Genomic DNA, 22,579 nt, shown 5'->3' on the forward strand with positions numbered 1-22,579 from the left:
TGGAACATTTGTGTTTGACATTTCTGATCCAATTTCCTGCATTTACACAGTAAATTCTTCCGTTTTAATATTTATGCATTTAGCATTCCCTGTTGTCCCCAGGAAATGCTGAGATGAAGAGGAGGACTGTTGATATATGATATGAATATGTTAAACTGAGTGAGAAGCATGTGGATTAGGGCCAAATACAGCATCATGCATCCGGAGCTCACGCTGAGCACATGCTACATGCTTGTCCCTACAGAAACCCACATTAAATAAATAAGGTAAACACATTTAAATGAAGTGTATAAGAGAGTCCAAAGGAGAATCCCCACAGATTTAAGCATTCAAGTCTGTAGTTAAACTTTCAGGTGTTACCGTTGCGTCTCGAAGCATTTGGAAACATAAGTGATAAGATGCACAGCTTACTGTTGCAGCACAGAATAACTGTGTACCTGAGGAAAGTTAATTATCTATAGTCGACTTTGTGATATGGAGATGAGACTTATTTGTCTTGCTCTGCAGAGCAGAGTGTTACCCTGCTACATGCCCACCTTCCCTCAACCTGCTCTACTGCTCAAAACATCTGCACCTTAAAACACTCGTTTAGTCTGATATTGCATCCCGAAGTCTAATTTTCTTTAAACAAGTAATAAATTCTGTCATCACGCTGAACATATTTTGCTAGTTTCTAAAACAAATTAACATTTTTTGAGAGTTTGCTGGATTCAAATGTCACTTTCCTAATTGTGTTGTAAGCAATCAGCCTCACTCTGTCTTCTTTCACAACACTAACGCTCATTACCATAAAATTCCCAGACTAAACATCTTATTAAGATGAATGGTTGTTGTCCTCACAGTCAGAAAACACGATACACGCAATGGAAACACATACAAGAATATACAAACAGATTAAGCCATTGGAAGCAGACCGTTCACCACTATTGCGGTGTCTGCATGACATGTGCATGTAAAACTGTGGTTCACAAAGGGCCTGCAGTGGCCCTCTCCAGACACCACAGACACCTAAAGAAGCTGGAACCATGACATTTTGCCTGGTTATTCAAAAATTCAGCCTTAACATTTAGTGCACATGCTGGTGTGAGAACGTAGGAACAGTAAACTTGTTAAATTCACAGAGAGATGAAAATTATTTTGCCACCAATTTAACTTATAACAAAATTAAAAAACTCATTTTCTTGTATCTTTATGTTAAAATGCCATTAACACCCAGTGGAATGGCTTATCTACATAATCTTCAGCCAATAGGTGTAAAATAAATCTCCAGTCTATTGGCTTGCCCTTCAGCCTCTACCATCAAAAATGACACTCCATTAATGGAACAATGTGGCTTTGCATTATTCCTTTCCAGTAAACTCATTCAACAAGAAATATATTGAACTGCATCAGAAGAATGCTTTTAGCGTATATAGTGATCGACTGCATAGAATTAGCAGAGCGAGAAGTGAAGATCACTGAACCAAAACTGGGCAGACAGGAAAGCACCGACCTCAGAGAGCACAATATCGCCCCAGACATCAAGCAAAGTTGAGCAAATACAACTAATAATTCCAACAAACCAAAACAAACTTGGCCATGTCTGATGGCTTTTAGCACTTTGACCTAAACTTAAAGGAGAACTCGTTTTGTATTGACCACCTGATGGTGCAGGACGGTGAACCAGTGTGTCTGGACCCACGAGACAGGTGCAATGATGGGCCTAATCCTGAGGACCAGTGCTGAGGTCTGGTGGTCTATAACACTCGAGCTTGATTTACATGGTGGGATTACACCCAGATAGCCTCTTTGTTTAACGGCATTAGACCAGATTACATGACCAGATTACAGGATTGTATGGTGACGAGGAGACCATGAACACTGTGTGGTTTACCATCAGAGGGTGCTTCATCATCCATGTGATGTGATTTCATGTATTGTTTCTGGTTATCGTTTGTTCAATTACTGCATTTGCATTGTTTCGTAATGATCAATAAGTAAACAGCCAAATTCCCAGAGAGAGAAAGATTTAGTTCATTCTAAACAATACAGAAAAAACAATGTCATAAAGTCTTAAAATCCTAAAGTGTTAAAATATTAATGCACAAATTTTGCAGTGCTCTGAGATAATAGCAATTTTTTTACCTCCAAGACTCATAAATCCAAACATGTCAGGCTTCACTATGCACACAAGAGCCAGTTAGGCCTCCTACTTATAATTGCATTCGCACTACCTCTTTAAGAGCTGTTATGCTACTTCCTTTATCTTTGGATTTGTTTATGTTCAAAGAACATGAGCAAAACAGAAAGATTTAAACATCACATTTTATGCCAAAACCTAATCAAATTGATTCTGTTTGTACTCTGTCGTGAAACTGAAGTTAGTTGACAGCAACTGAAGGAATCCTAAAGGAAGGCAGACAACAGATGAAGATATTTGGTTGGAAAATCAAAGATTACTGACAAACACACAGTCAGATGTGTGTTTGTGTTGCTACAGAGATTAAATAATTGGGCAATTTAACACATTATGAGCCAAATTATGAGCTAAAAATTTTCTTCATTAAATCTTAATTAGGCTACAAAAATACACATTCTACATTTTTGCACATTCTTTTTGAAACACCTCACAGAATAAAGACACTTAATCACAACGACAAACTGTCTCCCAAAGGTGCATCATATCAGGACGAATCAAAGTGAAAAAGAGTAAAAGAGGAAGTTTTCAAAGAAACATGAGAACTAATAGAGCTCTGAAACAGTCGAATCATCAGTGGCCAAATGAAGGTTGCAGCCAAGTCAAAAAACCTGGAAGTGTGCGTTCAAAAAAAAAAAAAAATGTAAAAATGGTAGTGTGTGAAGCAGCTCTGGGCCAGATGCCCACCTGGCCTGACTCCTCAGAGCGATTGCTTCTGGCAGGGAATCAGATAGAGGGGAGAGTCATTTATATTTCCTGCACCTCCCCACAAGCTGTGGAGGCAGGGAGCATTTAAATCTCGTCTAAGGTCAACAGGGAACTCAATGGCTTTGATAACAAGCATCCCATCTTTGATTCCACACTCCTCTCGTCTCCGAGAAATTCTGCCTTTGATGAAGGGTTGTGCGAGAAGGATTTAAAGTAAACAAGACGAGGTGGACAACGGCGAATAACTGTGTTTAGGACACAGAGGTGACATGTGGAAAAAGGTGAGATAAGGGAAACAAAAGGCATGCCAATGTCGCTCCATGACACATTAATGTCCCCGCTCGTGTGTGCCGTGTACACAGAGGCTGATGTTTTCTCATGAATTATTCACATGTCAGTCCCGTGGAGGCGACTCCAGCAGCCACACCACAACGAAGCTCAGCCGAGGCTGACTGCTAAATAATGGACTAATAGGTCAGTTTGCGCTTTCTTTTCTCCGCATGAGTCAAAACAGAGTAAAGTGAGAGGTGGGCTCACATATCTGATGTGAAAGTCTCTCCAGGAACTTTAAGCTTTCTGTGGTTGGCATACAAAGTCACAGGAGGACACGTAGCCGCCTCCACGCTGACTCCTCCATAAGCAAACCAATCCTAGACACTTATCCGCATCAGCCAGACACAAACAACCCCCCAACAAAAGGGCTGCAAAGAGTACAAACACTGTCTGTCACTCAAGAGGAGATTGACAGGGAGACGGGCCCTTTCATATCACCCAAACTCCCACTGAAATTGAGGTGAACACCTTTGATCTGAGGTAAGATGCGTGTAGTGATCCAGATCAGCTTTGTGACAGTGCTCGGGGGTTTCCATAGAAACCTGCCCCCCACCCCTGAACATGGCAGACTTAAACATCCCGAACCGCATCAACAGATGGTTTCCAGTGAGACTGAACGATGATGAAGTCTCACAATCTGGCATGCATCATTTCATCTGACGGAGGACATATTGCCATCTTAAAAATATCCAGAGTGAGCGATACCTCCTTTATTTACAGAACCAGCGTTCGTTTGATTGGATGAGAGATTACCGTGTGCACAGAATGATGTGACAGGCTTTGGGGACGACACAAAAACGAATGCGTCATAGCGTTTGAACAACAATCTCATCTGTCATGCCGTACCAGGAAACATAAATCCACGCTGTCATTTTATCCCCGCACTCAGGTTCGCCTAATCATCGGCCGTGACAGACGTGTTTTAAAATCTCCTCTGCAGTCAGCGTCAATATGGTCATTTTTAAGTGGTCTCATTAATCTTTTTTGTTCCCCTGGTGTTTCTGAGTGGGTAGAAACGTGGAAACCGGTGGGAGACAACTATCGGCTGAAAGTGCGGTTGTTAAAAAAGAGCAAGCCCAGCTCTTTGAAGTTCAGCCCACTTCTGCTCGCACTGTAACACAAAGGATGTAACACTGGAAAAGATGCCAAGGATTAGAGGTGGACTGATTTCCATACAATAGAGCAAGAAGAAAACAATCTCAAAATGAAGCCTGAGAGGAAAGCTGTGGTTTCCTCCAACACATTCAGGTAATGACGGCTAATTCAAACATCCAAAGATACAGAACAAAGACAGCAGCACACAAAGAGGATCCCACAAAAGATAACCCACCTCTGCTGCAGGCGACAAGACTCAAAGGGGCTGAACAGAAATAACAGAAATCATGGATCGATTTCACGACAGGCCGACATTTTTGCCTCAGTCCCTGGACCACCTCTGTCCTACTTTTCTCTGACTGCATCTCTGTTTCTCTTTCTCTTTGTCAAATAGTTTATTAGTTCATTAGGTACCAGATCTGAACTGATCCATTTTCTCACTAACAACTGCAGGACAACCCAAACCACACTGGATCATTAATCTAGCCTCCCAATCTATTTTACTTTGAGCTCAGGCTCATATTGCTCCCTTAATTCTTCTGTGGTCAATAATGAATTAAGGTAGATCTGCCAACATTGTAATTGAAATGACTAAATTGGCAGCCTGCTGCTCTGCCACAATCAGCTATGATTTCTGGCTCATTTGAAACTTTTTCAGTTTCATTTCTCCACATAGGCTGCTGAGCTTTGTCGTGAACCCAGTGACTCTGTATAAAGATTATGCCTCTTTCAGACTGTGAGAGTAGGAGTAGGAGAAAAAGATAAACTGTCAGTTGAAATGCACATTGCAATGCTGAGTATGAAGTATGCTGTATGAATTATAAATGTTAATATAAATAAATAAGGTAGTTTTTCACTTGACTTAATCTGAGGAGAAGGAAGTTTGCAGTGAAGGTGATAACGAGACTTAGTCTACAGCCGCACAAGCGGCTCTGTGAGATAAGACATAGAGGTGCTTTGAACTAAATGCTAACAGCAGCACGCTAACATTGCTCAAAATGACGACGTTAACATGCTCATGTGGAGCAAGTATAATGTTTACCATGTTCACCATCTTAGTTTAGTCTGTTAGCTGTGACCCATTGGCAAGGTATGAACTGATTATTGATTTCTCCTGAGCAAGGAAGTGGAAGTGTTTGTGTGGACAATGTTGGACACAGACTACTTCCTGCCTCTCCCTTACCCCCCTAACATTAGCCTGAGAGGACGAAGCCTTTACGAAACAGACTGATAGTTACATATCATAACTTCAGATTCTGTGAATACAGGTGTAGCCCTCTAGGATGTGGGCGGCACCAGCTTATTATACTCGTTGAAGAAGAAGTTGTTTTTCGGAACTGATTGTCCAGCCTCAGTCCAATTTACACACAAGGTGAGACCGAGTTGGGGCCCATGCGGCAAGTGGACATTGACTAAAAGTCGAGTGCTGACCCCAAGAGTGATAGTAGGCTGTGTCCATACTCGTAGACTCTGGAGTTACAGTATGTAATTAACATTGGTGCAGATTCATTTTGAAAGAGCAACAGCCAATACGGAAACTCCAGCACTCGAGCTTTAGGTGTACGGGGGCCCTGCTTTGCTCCACTCAACCAAAAACTAAATATCCTTGCACTAATGGAAAGGTCAGTAAGATGCATCATCCGGGGACCATGAATGTCTGTAGACAAATTTAAAGGCTATCCCTCCATTAGTTGTTGAGATACTTCAATCAGGACCAGCGACAGACTGTCATTACCATCCCTGGAGCCAAGCTGCGAGCAAGGCTAAGAAGCCAGGTTTTCACTTGACTTACACAGTAAAATGTGATAAAAACAGGAGGAAGAGAGGTGAGCAGGGTCTGCTGATTGTTCCATTTCCAAATTTTCAGTCAATACTATTATTACTTACTTAACTCGGATCTAAGGTAACGTCCAGTCCACCAGTCAGAAGATGTCGTCTCAGTGTTCAGGTAAAGCACTTCTATTTGAACAGAGCTTCTGAGGTCCTGTTCTGTTTGTGGTGACTGACCTGCACAGCTGAGTATTTGCTCTGAACTGATCCACTCTGCCAGGGCTGGAAGGGGACTCCAACTTTTAATAAATAGACGGGTATTTCTGTGCATTTTTAGAGAATAACGGTGAGCAGCGTCTCCTCTGTAACGCCATCATCAGGCCGCTTTTGTACCCCAGCTGACTCCTCAACCAAAGTAGCTAATGCAGTGCAACGTTCCACTACATCAATTCACAGCTTCCACACCCACTGAAATGCATTTGATTAGTCACCCCAGCACAGCAACGGGGACATAAATAATTCATCTGTGCAAGTGACAAATGAGGCAATCAATTCTGGGACAGCATTCAAAGAGAAACTATTCAAATCCCCTCTAAATTAATTTTCTGCCTTTTAGTGGCCATGCACTTGAAATTTTAATGCTGAATTCATCAGATAATGTTTTTACTCTGACTTCTATAAACTAAAACACTTGGTGTCAGAGAATGCTTTCAAAAGATATACATAATGTAGAAAACATCAAGGTTTCTTGACTGACAGTAAGCCGAGGAGAGTTTGCTATTCTTTCAGATCAGCAGTAAAAGTCTCACCAGTGGCAGCACTAAATACTGGACATCAGAGCGTCCTGGTAAGCTTCCTAGTCTGAATTGTTCAGAGAATAGCAGGCGCTTTGAAACGGGAGACCAGACATTAAAAGAGTAGAAGAGATGGAGGGTTGGACTCATTTCATATTCCATCTGACAGCAGAAACACTACTCTCCATGAATGCAAAACCCTCTGGATGAGATGAGCTCCTCTATGTGGGATGAGCTCACACTTGACTTTGACCTCTGGGACTCAGAGAACAAAGAAATCTGATACATAATCTGACCGCAATTATTTTGGCCGTCTATTGTAGCCTGAGTGAAGATAAGGAGCGAGAAAGCTCAATCCTGCTGCTCAGATAAGATGAATTAAGCACAGAGACAAGGGTCGGAGAATTGAATCTGAATCCAGTATCAAACGCAGTTATTGAATCTAAATCCTTTCATATCCCTTATTGAGTCTGATTAGGTTTAGCTTCCAACATTTACAAGTAAATAAAGTTATAAACAACTAAAACTCAAAGGTCTGAGGATAAGTTTTTTGTTGTGTGAGAAGGCAAAAATTAACCAATCTGTCATTTGTCAGTGCTTTCGAGAATCTGTTTTCTGATCTGACGCCCCTGCTGGCGAGACAACATAATTTATCTGTTCCTTCCAAATATTCATTCATTGGATGATGTGACAACGCTGTAATTAAGGTTCGGTTTAGGCACAAAAACAACTTCAGGTTTCAGTGGCAGCCAGTCAGCAGGTATTAATGTTGGTATTAAAGGTATGAAAGCAGAAGTATGTGACCTACTTTTCAGAACCATTAAGTTGATCATCTTAAAATACTGATAACAAGCTGTCCACTTGTAGCTGAAGTGTAGTGTTAATGATGTTTCTTTTCCAACCGTTTTGTTAAAATGTTCTACCGTTAGCGTGCTGTATATCTTGCATACATCTCCTGCTGTACTACATGGCAGAATCGGGGCGGTTGTGATATTATGTTGTGCTGCTAGCATGTATTTAAACACTGACCGTGTCCTTGATAGCTTGAGAATCTGTAATTTTGCAGCATTTATCTGCACTTTCCTCCGAGGTCTTTTTTTATTTCAACGCGCTCCCACTCAGCTCCAACTTTTCTCTTTCTCACTTTCTTTCTGCATTTTCTCTCCACATTACTCAGAAACGCACAATCTACACACTGAGGGCGGAGTTGGGGGCTACAGTTCTGAGTGACCATTGACATGCTACGTTGATTTCGCTTTAATTTACCCATTTCATGTTGCATTTTTAAGACTGACCTGACACTTTGGACCAATCAGACCAAACAGCTGTTTCCTACAATTCCCAACCTACCGGAGTGCCAACCACTTATCTCTGCTGCACCTAACCATAAGTCAACGACAGGGGAAACACTGTTTGTAGAAGACTGAAACAGCAGTCGGGGGGGAACAGACTTCAACACAAGACCGGATCCAAAATAGAACAAGCTATCAGAACCCAACCCTGACAGAAACTCCCAGTTTGGGACAAAGAGTCTCTCTTTTGGAGTTGGCTATAGCCTGAGAGTAAACAAACGCATCGCCACAGCAGCTGTCAGTCACACGTCAGTATCCCCTGTTGATCTGTTTTGTCCTCTGACAGTTGAGAGCAACAAGCCCCCACCTGACAGAGGCCTCCATTTGACACTCACTTCCAGGAAAAAAAACTGTATGTAAAGGTGGTGTGTGTGTGTGTGTGTGTGTGTGTACCGTCTGACACAAACAAGGCCAACAGGCAGACGAATCTGTCACGCTGACTGGTGTCTGAGCGCTTCACTTAACACTGAACTACCGGCAAAACTTTTTTTTCAACTACAACTTCTTGGGGAGATAATCGGCACTCCATCTGCAGCTGAGGTTCCCGCTCATCCATCACCTCCCAACGCTATATTCCTGAGTAACAGAAAAAAACTGACTGCGGGCTAACAATCTTTCACTCCAGCTTGCATAAACTGAGCTGAGGTGAAGGCAATGGCCTTTTGTTGAATTACCTTCCCTTTAATCAATGACACTGTGTCGGAGAAAATATCTCCAGGAGAATGGCGGGGGGACTCCATATCCATCATGATGCTGCTAATGGATGACCCAAATGCATCACTGTGTCAAGATTCATCAGACATTCATCAAAATGTAGAAGGGATATAAATAAAAGGACAAATGGTAGCAACATAACAAGGATGAATTATCATCTCATCTGAAGCACAGGAGAAGATTTTATTATTTTTTTTCTCAAAGGGAAACATGTTAAAACACATGTTTTGCTTTACTCTCAAGACTAAACGAGTGCAGAAATCTCTGCATGTCATTCTAATCCTCAGGATTAACAGGAAACAACGCCGCTCAGTTCAACCGTCAGATGTTCATAACACTGCTGCGGTTGCCAAAGTTTTCAGTGTTGGACTGTTTGAGCTTTGGGCAAGGGAAAATATTTCACTTCAGTTCACACTGTGGATTCAACCTCGAGTCACACCGTCACACTGACACGCTGAGGGAAAGGAGACGTGTCGGCACATCTCTGCGTTTCCTCACTTCATTGGAAAGTTTGAAGTAAAAGATGTGAACGTACGTAGAAAAGTGTTCAGGTATGAAGGTGTGAGAGGAACAAGCAGTCAGCGTAAAAACAGCTCAGTGAACACCTGATTATGACAAACATGGGTCAAAAATGAAAAGCTGCAGTTGGTGATACATTCAGGAGTGTAGCCAGGATTAGAGCAAAGACAACAACAGTAAAGTTTTGTGTTTGAAAGCCCTCTACTTGCTGACAGCACTGAAAGTCTGGAGAAGAACTACCAAAACATTTATTCATTTATTCAATTGTTGGTCTTGAAATCGTTGAAATTTAAACAAGGCTAAAAAATACAATTAAGGGACTGGCTGGACTGGTCTGTTGTTGTTGTTGTTGTTGTTGTTGTTGTTGTTGTAATGAGTCGGTTTTGTATTTTAATGAGAGATATTGATTTTGTATGATAACAATTTTGTGCTATAATGAGATAAATATGGATATGTTGTTCTAGCTAGAAATATCTCTGTTAATCAGAATCATTTGCTCTGTAGTCATGATGAAAAAACATCTTGACAAGGATCTCATGCACATGGAAAAACACTCGAGTTATAAGGAGAAAATGAGCTTTTAAAAAAACATACATTTCATCTTATTTAATTTTAGATGTTTATATCTTTCCTTTTGTCACAGTTGCATCAATATATTCAATTGACCAATCAGTGAACTGGTTTAAAGAATGACATAAATCAACTTAACTACTTAAGCTAGTATGTTGTTATGGATTCTTTAATTAAATTTAAAACAACTAATTCAAATAAACTAAATAACTGATAGCTTGAATTGCAAAATTAACGTGTTACATTACTCGTTAGAGCAAAAAGTAATCTGAGTTCTAACACCCACAACACTGACAGTAACTGATAACAACCCTCAACCAGTAAATTCTTATTCATCCTCAGCAGACCACACTGTGCAATCAGTGGGCGGTCTGTGTGAGCCCGTTCCACCCCTGTAAACCTCCTTGTGCTAAAACCTGTGTGTCTGTAGAGATAATTAGGGAAAATTCCTCTTGTAACACTTAGTGACTCGTCCTGCTGTGTGCATCTGTTATCTATCTGCAATTACTTATCTCTCGCAGTGGCACTGCAGTAATATTTCTCCTCTGGGCTGCACGTTGTTTGTAGTTTCTGTCTAAAACTGATCTGGAGCAAAGGGACAAGCATGCACGGAGCGACCTTGCTGGGAGGGCAGAGACTCTACCTGAGCATCCACGAGCAGGTGTCTCATCAGGGTCATGGACTTCTTCAAGGTGTCCCTCTCCCCCGGGATGAAGGCCTGGTCCTGGTCAGCCAGGCTACAAGGTCTGGTCACCATGAACTGAGCAATCTGGTCGTTCAGGCTGTTGAGAGACTGGACAGCTGCAAAGGAGGCAAAAGAGAGTTGGGTTGGTGAAGAGCAGAACATCGTGAAAACACACAGAAACAGAAGAATTCGTGACAGCCGATCTCTGCTTTCCGCTGCAGCCCAAGGAGCTGCACAGTTTGATTCCTCCCTCTGTTGGGATTTTCTGGATCAGACTTGTGTGACTTCCTTCATCCACAGCCATGGTCGAGTCTATTGTTCTCCCCTTCAGATTAATCCCTTCTTTTGGACAAGACGGGCATCATTAGGGTAAATCCATTACCAAGACACTCACAGACAACCCATTATATAATCCATTTTTATGGAGACAGCCCCAGTAATGTCTATTCTATCCAGTTTTTTTTCAGTCACTGGCAACATCAACATAATATGGAGCTCAGAATTGTCTTTGTTTCTCAGAGATTGACTTCGCTCTGAGGTTTCCATTAAGCTTCTTGGTCAGAGCCTGTGGGTGGTAATATAGAAATATCTGATCAATACTGAAACATTTCACTGTAAGTTAACAAGCTTCAAACCAAGCAAGCAGAATGATCGATGGGTATTTTGTCAGAGAAGGCCAGCAGACATGGAAACAAACCCCAATAAGTAATATACAGCTCAGTTATTTGCATGATCAATTATTCCTTGAGTTCTTTTTCCAATTAAAATCAAGCAGCAGCCTGCCCGTGGGCCAGAAATGACTCAACAACACGGAGCCAAACACTCGCTCTAACCCACAGACATTTGGCATGACTTCTTCAAGTTTGAGATTGATTGATTGATTGATTGATTGTTAGAAACCTGTATTTACACAAGGGAAACTAACCGAGGGCATGCTCAGTTTGGCAGACGTGTCCTGTTTGCAGGGACGTACACAATAAGTGTGACAAGTAGTAGTTGTACATAGTTAAATCACTGGTTATCAATGAAAGGGTCACCAAAGCTTCAGCGGGGGTGTCCTGAGGCCTGCTTGATTTTAAGGGGTGTAAAAAAGTTCAGACCTGAACACAAGCTTTATTCAAGATTCACTCTCTACTAAACAGCCTCATTCTGCATTAGAAAAGCAAAAGCACACATCTAAAACAACCAAAGAGCTGGTAGAACATTGACAGTTGTCAGGGAGAAGAATGCTGCAAATTGTCAAAAAGAAGCCGATCAGATATAAACAACTGTTAAAAATCTAAATAACAATAATGATAATGATAACACAGACAGTGAATTGCATGAAGAGTTCCTAGAATATCAGGAAAACTCATCTCTGATGCAGTATTCACAGGAAATTATCTGCTCAAAATTTGTCCAAATCACTCACTTTACACAAACTTCTGTCTGTATTTGGGTTAATTGTACAGTTTTTCAGATGCTCTGTAGTTTTATTGTTATGTGTTGAATATAGATGGAAACATGAAAAACAATGAGGTTGAATATTTCACTCAGTGTAAACATCATATGGCTTCAATGAAGATTTGGAACAAGTGGCTAAAAAGTACATTTGATGCTGCCAGACAGGCAGTGTGGACTAAAACCATTTTTGCAACCTCAAAAAGACTCAAAAAGGAAACAAAACGTTAAATTTTAATTGTTTTGGCTATGCAGTGTTGGAAAAGAGTGAAAACACCCATCCTAATTTCACAGAGACAGATGACAGCTTGAAATCAGCCAAAAACCAAAGCCAAAAATGATATTAAACAGAAAAAAGAAGCAAATTCTCCAATTGGAGAACCTGAAACCACCAAATGTTTGTCATCCTTTTTGCCAGAACACCAAATTAAACAGCTATGAAAATTACAGCTGATTCATTTTCTATGAGTGGACCAACTTTGCCAGCAGCAGTCAGCATGGAGAGAGCATGTTTGAAGGAGGTCAGGACACCGGCTGCGAGGCAAGCATCACTTTCTCAAACACACACCGGCGAGCAGGCCAAGAGGTCAACCCGGGGCTGAGAGTGACAGAGCGACTGAGGCAACGTGTGACTCACTGACGACAGCCAAGGTCGACTTTTCAGCAGAACCATCAGAGATTTATGGCCACACCTTCCGGTCTTCTCTTGAAGTGCAGGAGCATGGCGAAAAGAGGCATGTTTACGAGCACACAGCAGCCCTGCAGGCAGCGCGGCGTACATCAAACCAGCGCGGGGTGGGTGGAGACGGGGAAATAAAATGTTTATGACAGAGGTTGACGATTGGATTCTAATTTCACATTCAACATTTACAAGGTGTACCTCTCGGCCCCAAAGACGGCCGAACACGCTGGGGTAATGGCACGCTGCTGCACAAAATGACATGCTGTCAAAGCCGGAGAGCAGACACACCCTCTTCTCCTCTCTGCTCCTCTTTCAGTTTTTATTCAACGTATTCTGTCACGTCCTGTGATACATGGTGGCGCAGACAGGTGGTTTTCTGCAACACCAATGTTAGTTTGACCACCCTGAATATGCACGGGGTCAAAATCCCACAGTGCTGCAAATCCATAAAGCATCAGAGAGACATGACAGACAACACATCTGCTGATTGTATCTCGTTTGTGAAATTACAACAAACGCTCAAACTCTCAGCTGCTGACATCGCCGATCAGCGTTTGACAGCTATGAAGGTGTTTGCATCTGCAAGTCGCCAACACCTGCATTAATATTCTTCTGGTTGGAGGAAACCAGATGAGGCAGCAGCACGGAGATGATGGCATGCCCGCGTCCTTTGCTGAGAATAAGTAAGTGAGGAAATGTCAAACCTTGTTTTCATAGTGCTGATCAGATGCAATAGCGAGTGTAAGAATTCAAAATGGCCCGGTGAAGCTGACCGTTTGTGAACTCCAGCATTTTAATAATACAGAGACGACGTCAGGAGAGGAATCCTGATGAGAAGAAATCAGTGAGATTATGGAGAAAGAGCTATTTTCATGAACGCTCCAGAGACGAGGTTTCTACCTTTAAAACTGTTCCTGGTCCACATGCATGGTGTCCCCCTTTTCAGCACAAATTCAGCTGAAAGTCTGGTTCATCATTTTGTAAATGACACTTAAAATGACACCCACAAACATTTCGAAATCTTTGGTGATAATCGCTAAAAATATTATTATAAAACAGCTCAAGGTTGTAAAAAAAAATATTGTGTTACTATTTCTCCACATAAATTCAGCAGAAACACATAAGAATAAATCTATATTACAGTACATTTTCCATGTAAAGTGATTTTATCCCCCTTGTTTTTTTCTGCTGTTTTCACTGAATGTATGCCTGTAAATCACTGAAAATATGAATAATTCAACATTTAAAAAAAAGCCTTTCAAAAACTGATTTTGTGGTCCACAGACAGAAAAGAGATACTGTTCAAAAGCCCCTCATCAGCACTTTCAACCGGTTTTCTCAGCTTGTCGCAACACGATGTATAAATAATGTGACTGTAAATGAGAAATGAATGGATAGACTAATGCATAACTGCAGACAGTGTCTCCATTGCTGAATGATTTTATTTCCCTCAACATTTCATGGTTAAATCCTTTATTCTGGAGCATTTTTAAATGTGCATATGCATGATCCCCCTATCAGGTTGCTATTTCTACACTTGTGTAAGGAGTGAAGAAAATGTAATGTGTACAATCATTTAAATCAGAGGGGTATACAATATATTTCGTGAAGCACACCTCCCACACACAGGTGCCCCGGTGCTGCCGGTGACTGTGAGATGTGGACAGCTCATTACAATCTTTGTAGCCACCCACAGGAGCAAAACAACATCAACAATGAACTCTAATGAGGCATGCTGGTATTTTGTCAGCATGTACAAGCCTTGTGAAAGGAGAATATAATGTGCATAGGGAAGAAGGAAAAAAAAACAAAAACAGCTCACTCATAAAATATAATTCCTCCTCCAGGAAAAATATCTGTTCCAGTTGCTGTATGTGATGGTTGTTAATTTGTGAAATCACACAAAACATGATCAAGGGAGGGTTTTAATGCAGATGTGCGGAATACAGTAAAATCTATTCAAATGGGTTCAGTCAGCCGTCCCACCAGGACGTGTGATGGGAATAATATTAAAATGGCTCTTTTGCTTCGGCTCACTTTGGGGGCCTCGAGTTACAGTCACAGTAGCCAATCAGCCTCTGCCAAAGCAATCTGAGGAGACTCCAAGAACTTCACTCTTCGAGCCCCAGAAGTCAGATGAAAGGATCGGGGAGTGTGTGAGAATCTGAGGCAATCCTAAGAGAGAGCGCTCGGCCACATTTCAATTACACCAGCGCCAGATAAATACACAACCCAATCTTGTTGGGGGACAAAAGTCTGTATTGAACGTAAACCAGGGGTATAACACCATCTCCCACACTCAGTGTGGAAGCGGGCGAATGCTCATTTTGAGGCTTTGGAAAACATGCCACTGTAAAGCTAGTTGCAAGTTTGTTCAAACGCAGGGATTTGGACGGATCAATTATAGCTTAGCAAAGTTTGCTTTGCATAGAAATAACTGAATCCCCCTCCGCATCTGATAGTATCAACACAAGCCTGTAATTTTGTTGTCTGCTTCATTGTTCTGCATCGCTATCTGCAGATTGTCCAATTCACCCACTGAGAGTCTGCGCACTGCAATTCCCCTGAGAAATTGGACGCTTTTCCCTAAAGGAATACTCTGAAAGCATTTCATGTCAGGATGCATCGTCCATGAAATGCAGAAAGATCAGAACGGGATTAATTTGAGAGAATTTGTCTTCTGTGCGTTGCGAGCATATTACAGCATGCTCCACAAATCTTTTTTATCTTCATGTCTGGCTCACACACATTTCAAAAATGGCAGATACGTTGCATTTCACTCCAATGTCATGCTTCCACACCTCCTCAACAAGCATTTGATCCTTTCCCTCTGGCTAGTGCCCACCGACGTCCGATGCGCAGCAGATGGAGGCTTTTGTGTGTGCAGGGCTTTGTCTGGGAATATGTGAACACGGAGTGCATAATTGTAACAGTGGATTTAGGAGATTGACCTCTGTGGAAAACAAACTGCTCTGGTTCTGTGTTTCTTTGTGTTGTGGTGTTCCCCGAGAGCTGAAGCTGAAATCAGAGAATCTGCCAAAAACAATCAGGCAGACAGAGGCTGAGGCAGACTGCCAGGCATCTCTTCTCTGTCCACAGCGAGCGCGGGGATCCCTCCAATCCGCATTTCACTCTCATTTCCACAGTTCCAACAATGCAACAGGCATGTTCTGGCTTTAGATACTAAACTGTATCTGATCTGATCTGATTTGCATCAAGACACTCAACTCTTCAGCCAGTTACAGGAAAGAATATCACACGCCTATTTTGCATACTTTGTATGTATGAAATACTGATGCACAAAATGCTTTTGATTGCATTTGTTTTACTTATAGGTCGATCAAGAGTATCTTCAAACTGGAAAATAAGGCACGTTAGCAGCTTTGTGAGGATATACTTGCTGCTTTGTCCTCAATGCTAACGTCTGCACAGAACCACAATGCTAACATGCTGATGTCTGGAATGTTTACCCTCCTCTTTTTAGAGTTTTGCATGCTAACACTCGCTAAAATAATAATAAAAAAAAAATAAAATGACCTGGTGATGGTGCTAGATGAAAAGTTAATGGATCAATGATCAAGTGTCATTTCATCCTGAGGAGGACATGAATGTCTGAACTAAATTTCATGTTGCATCTTCTTCTACTGTCTAGTCAAAACAATGCAAGTGTAGCTTAAACATAAGAACACGAGAGGTTGCTGCCTCTTATCGCTACGATGTTTAGTTTTTTAAAATGTATGTCAACAACTCATGAAACATAATCTGTGGTCTCTAAATATAAAATACAATATAGTGAGTATGATAAATCTAAACTCCAGATGGGCCAGAGTTTGACTAAAAGGTTGATTTTTGTCTGGTTTCACTGGTTAGACTTTAAATTAGAATTGAATACATAAATGCAACATCTGTGGGTTCTCCAGGGAACGGTAGATTACCTCATTTCTCCTCAAACAGGTTCTTAATTTTTCTTGTATTACATTCAGTAAGATAAGACAGTAAAGACCTCGAGGGCAGCCTGGAGGAAAACATCCTCACAATGAGGCCTGCAGGGCTGGAGCATCTTTCAGCTCTCCCTGCAGATTCTCCACACTGCATTTTCACCAGCAAACAACAAATCAAAATTCATGATCGAACGAGAAGAGCACAGCCTTCCTCCTGTAACTCACATTTTCATAATCATTTTCTCATACAACCCAAAACCGCTTTAGCCAACCAAATCAAGGATTCAATTCACCTCCCTGTTTCAAGTCTGCTAACACATATAAATACAGTATTTCACTCAGTCGATCTCACAGTGCGTAAGCATACTAATTAACAGCAAGACAGACCTACATGAGAATGAAAACAACTCAAGGGACCACAAACCACCACAGGACCCTGTGTAATCTGTAGCTTCTTAAGACTGTTGGGAGCGGCTTGTTGGCAGTTAACAAAAACAGATGAGAAATATTCGGTGTAAAATGTATTACATGGCCAAAAGTATTGGCACACCTCAAATTACACCTGCATGGGATTGTTCAACATCTCCTTTAAACAACTGGGCGTTAATCTGTTGCTATAAACAGCCCTCATGCTTCAGTGAAAGCCTTGATGTGGAGACTCCACCGCTCACTCACAAGAGCATTTATGAGGTCGGACGCTGATGTTACAGGAATTTCAATCCGTCCCAAAGGAACGGGGACGGGGTCGAGGTCAGGGCTCCGTGCAGGACAGTCAAGTTGTTCCTGAAAGCCATGATTTTTATGGACCTCACAGAGGTATTGTTAGGCTGAAGCAACAAAGGGCCCACCCAAAGTGCTGCCACAAGGTTGGATACACACTATTATCTAAAATGTCATTGCATGTTGTAGCTTCAGCTCTCCAGCAATTTAGTGTTGCACTGACATCAGGTTGAGGGACTCATCAAAGACAGATTAAAAAGTTTTCCTTCCTGAAGCAGCATATCCTGACTTTCAGTCTCTCATATGGATCAGCCCTACATTTCCCATAATGCAACTTAATAGCAAATTTCATTAAACTGTCACTGCCCTGCACACGCCCACATCTCTCAAAGCCCTCTGCTCCAGTTTGTAATGAAGGCTTTTAGTTAAAAAAAAAAGTCTCAAAGCCTTAACAGAGATGATACAGTTGTCTCAGTCTTTAGAAAAAGCTTCTCCAGAGCCGCACAAGACATTATACAAGTGTTTTCAGTTTCAGTCTGCCTGTAAAATAGTGTCCCTTCAAGATTTCCAATGATTGAAACCATGAAAAACAGCCCCAGACAAAAGTATGGGAGCATGCAGATGGGGTTATGGCTGATTTTGTCAACACGGGCACAGACTTCATCTCACATGAATCTCAAGTCCTGATATTATGATGCAATTTGTGTTCTGCATGTCTGAAAATATCAGATAACAGATCAAACGCTCCTCTCAACTCGGGACCTTAATCCTGAAGGTTTCACTCTCAATAGTTGGCCGTATTATCGTTCAAGATGTCTCTGCACAATCTCTGATGTACAAGCCTACGATATGCAATGGAAGTCTCACATTGACCTGCTCGAGAGAGGCCACAGAGAGTCAGCTGAGGTCAAATCCCTCAAGACCGACTGCGATGGAGAGAGCCGCATCTCACTGTGTCAACCAGCTCTGCATTAGAGCATGAAGCTCCAGTGTGGAGGCAGAAACTGCAGGAGGGATTTCATTTTGCCCACAGCAACATTGCCACCACCTGGTAGCTTTGATAGATGCTGCAACAGCGTGAAATGAAAATGTACCTCTCTTAGCTGTCTCACTGACTGTGGTCTGAAGAGCTGCGAGTGAAGCGGTGACAAAGAGAAGTGTGAATACACTTGTGCAACCTCTCTAAACTTCCGCCACTGCCTCCACTAAGTGACTCAGAGAAACATCAAACATTGCGTTAAATACTCCATTAAAGCCAATGAAAAAAGTCTGTTTCATTCATATTAACCTTTCATCTATGCAACAACTCCACAAACTGCACTTTCAACAATAAAAGTGTAATTTTCTCCAAAGAATTACGGGTTTTATCACAACAAAAGGCTCATTTCTGTGCTCTCCAGAACCTGTTAGTGATGTATAATTAAAATATGGTGCTTAACAAGTCCAGAGAAAGCCTGGGTAAAGTGCCCTCCGCTGATTTTTCACATAACTTTGATCAGTGTGCCACCTAGTGTGAAGTACAAGAGATCAGCACGGAGCGATCCAGGTTTCTCTTTCTTCCTTTGACTCAAAGACTTTAGAAAAACAAATCTCAGGGGGAGTGCTGAACCATTGACTGAACATAAAAGCCTGCGATGGCCCTTTGATAATCTGCCTGCGGCCTCCTCTTCAACACCTAATGAAACCACTCGCAGAGGATTGTGACTCTCGCTCAAATTCCTCCACTCAGCCAAGACACACAGGTAATTAATTTACAGATAAAGAGCAGCTCAGGTGTAATGATGTGTGTAACAGCAAAAAGGTGGGTAGCAGTCTGCTTTTACAAAACGTCAGGGGCCAGGAGACGGACCCTTCAGATGACTTCGACTCATCGTCAGGGTGAAAGTTAATGTCAGCATCCATGACACGTCTTGAATAATTCAATTACAGAGCAGGAGCAGCTAAAGGCAGCACAGAAAGCAGTGAAATCCTTTAACAGCCGTATAGCCTATAAAGAAAAAAATCCACCCTCGGGTCTTCTTACATAACAACGCTTTGTTGTTGTTCGGTGCATTTAGGAGTCACTGTGTTTCAATTTATTCACTTCGCCGCAAACTACCTCATCTACTCCTACATCAGTTAGTAACTTCAAATATTTCCCCAAATCACTTTGATTCGAGCACATCGCATTGAGCTGTGGGTAATACGTGGAGGTGGAGGAAGACAGCATTAGTGACAGCGACAGCAGCAGGAAAAGACAAGAGCTTCCTTTAAACAAAACATCGCTCTGCATTTGCATTGTGTCCTTCATTGTTGGAGGAACACTTATCTTTACCTCTCATACAATAAATCTCAATCTGAGCTTCACCATCAGCAGCAGATAGTTAAAGAAAAAATTTGTTTCAGTCTTTTGTCTTGTAGCATATCTCACCACAGTGTCACAATGTCGACATTTGGCTGTTTATCCACAGGAACACAAAGTATATTCCAGCCTAAAGTGGACCCAGCAAGGCAAGACGCATCGCTACGAGCTGTTTTCAGCAGCAACCATAAAGCATGAAAATGAGCTTAAGGAAAAACTTTGAAGATACAACTGGCAGACAGCGGAGATGAAATCTCTCTGCATCAGATGAGATAAGGAGGGGAAATAAGGATCCTCTTGTCTTTTCTCTGAGTCGGGGGTAACACTGCTTGTTAGAGCAGACCTGTGTGAGCTCAAACATGACATTTTAAAAATCCAGAGGCTGCACGCTGGAGTGCCTTTTGAGAGCCGGGGCCTACAGGCGGCACTGGTGACATGGCTGCAGCCCAATTAGGACTCTTTGTGAGCAAGTGTCTGCGTCTGTCTTTCAGGGTGGATGAAAGTGGGTCAGCGAATCTTTGTACCCGAGCACAATGGCAGGTAGCACGCAACTGACTAACCTGAAATGAGACAGATGGGGATTAAATAGCTGAACTTCAAATTTGCTCTAATATGCGGTGACAGTTCTGAATCCATTATCTTTATCAGTCACTTTGATGCTCGAAAATTCAATTTCAGAGCAGGTTTCTAATAGCAGATGAGCCACTCTGGGTTCAGGCTGCAGGTATTACCCACTATCATTCATTAACACCGTGCAGGTAAACAACTCTGTGCAGTTCAAAGGCGCATCAACTCCACATATTAGCAAGTTAGACACTCCTGTGCAGAGAAAACCATTGCTGCCATATTTCGTGGGCTTTTTCACTTCTCTCTCACATCAAACACTCCACAGACTGTGCTGGAGAGGAGAGAGCTGAGCGCTGTTTAATGATGCTGAGCGTGCCTCTCCAAGCACACATCTATGGAGCAGAAAGAAATGACATCAGAGTTGTGATGCAAAAAAGCCCCTCGTGCAATTGCTGGTCTGATGCGGTTGTGGACCAGGACGGAGCCTCTGATCTATAGTCTGTGTTCAAGGTCTCAGCTCTGTCCACACGCTGCTTTTCTCTGTTCATATCACTGTAAACTGAATATCTTTGGGTGTTGGTTGGACAAAACAAGACACTTGAGGGGAATTCCAACAGCCATTTTTCTCTATTTTCTAGATTCAGAGAACACTTAACTGAGAGAATAATCAGCAGATTAAGCAATAAAATAATTATTTGCAGCTGTAATGAATGTATTTGACATAGAGCAGTGCATACAATAGGAAGAGTTGAATGGACATGTGAAATCATCTTACAGTGTCGTCACATCTGTCTGATGGAGTCTTGTCTGCCTCTATGTTTTTGTTTTTGCCTCCTCTGTGGCAGTTCTACCCCAAAAAGTCATGGAGTGCACAAAGCGTCATGTCCTTTGTGCAATCAATGCTCAATTCCTTTGCTGACTTCAGCCACATTTACCTCAAAGTACAATATTTTTTGTTCAGTTGTCTTTGCTCATGTTTTGTCGTGCCGTTTGCACGAATAAAAGAGAACGAAACGCTAAGGGGTGGAGGTGGGTCACGTCAGTTGCAGCCTGAAACGACAGATTTCAAAGTTTGTAGCCAGCAAAATGATCGGCTCACAGGGGTCGTGCCAAAATCTGACTGACTGACTGAAGTGAAAAGCTGTCAGTAAGCTGATGTGAATGTAAATGAATCATAAGAGCAAGCGCGAACTTACTCTAAGCTTGATTTTGTGGGGCTGATGCACCAGAAATGGAGGAACAGATGTTAGTTATCTTGTGTAGCTTCTAAAAACTTGTGTAACGAGATGCTAATTGCTGCGCCTGATTCTTATTATTTAACCATTAAAGTAAACTTATTATTTTGTTTCTACCATATGTCAAGCCTTACTCCACCTGGTAATATTTTGCTTTATTTTTGCAGTGTGGCCTGTTTATACGGGTGTTTTTAGCATAATACATAAAAAATAAAGTCAAATTAGCCAACACTAAGGCTTTACTGCACTTCATACTCCTGTAATGAGGGAGCCATCTGTTTTTGCACTAAAGTGTGAGTTTAAGTTACTAAGTGGAGGATGTTTTTATCCTGGGACTGTATTCTAGTGGCTAAAAGGGCAAAGATGAAGACCGTGGAGCAGTGCTGCTGTGCTCAACAGGTGCTCCAGTGCATTCAGAATCACTGAAGCGTCCTCGTAGCGCTGCAGACTTATGTTAAATTCCCCAGACATTTGTAAGAGCATTAAGTGTTAGATGTGGGACTTCACTGAGCCATTTGCTCTGGTGAGTTCGATGTCAGTAACAAATCCTCAAACAAAACTAGCATGTAATGTAATGTAATATGACAAACTAGTGACTCCATACCCGCCTTAAGACGTATTACCATGGGGCATGAGTACAAAGCGGGCATTGAGCCTGATATCACTGTAGTGGGGTTGGCTGGTTGGTTCACACATGTGGACACACTCACACTTATCTGTTGTGATGCACAACTCATTTCACAACCTCCTTGCAAAAAGAAAGATGGATCGTTTCACAATGAGCCTTTTCTTATGATCATGAGCTCCGGCTGCTTCAGCGCTCTTGTGATCTCTCAAGTTGAATTAAATTCAGCTCCTCTCTGACATCCACGCTCTGTACACATCTTAAGAGACTCTCGGCATTAAGTATATTCCTCCCTTTGTGCTAAGCTGGTAG

General features: G+C 41.9%; 1 protein-coding gene across 4 annotated transcripts in view; it reads right to left on the reverse strand.

Annotated features, from left to right (window-relative positions):
* The window catches only part of kaznb (kazrin, periplakin interacting protein b), a 111,334-nt gene that overhangs the window by 81,266 nt on the left and 7,489 nt on the right, over positions 1-22,579 (reverse strand). For all 4 annotated transcript variants that reach the window (XM_076760566.1, XM_076760559.1, XM_076760592.1 and 1 more), the window contains exon 3: positions 10,675-10,832. In XM_076760566.1, the coding sequence (XP_076616681.1) occupies positions 10,675-10,832 (158 nt within the window). The remainder of the gene's footprint in view (positions 1-10,674; positions 10,833-22,579) is intronic.

Source organism: Chaetodon auriga, chromosome 2 (assembly GCF_051107435.1).
Source record: "Chaetodon auriga isolate fChaAug3 chromosome 2, fChaAug3.hap1, whole genome shotgun sequence".
In the NCBI taxonomy this organism is placed as follows: Eukaryota; Metazoa; Chordata; class Actinopteri; order Chaetodontiformes; family Chaetodontidae; genus Chaetodon; species Chaetodon auriga.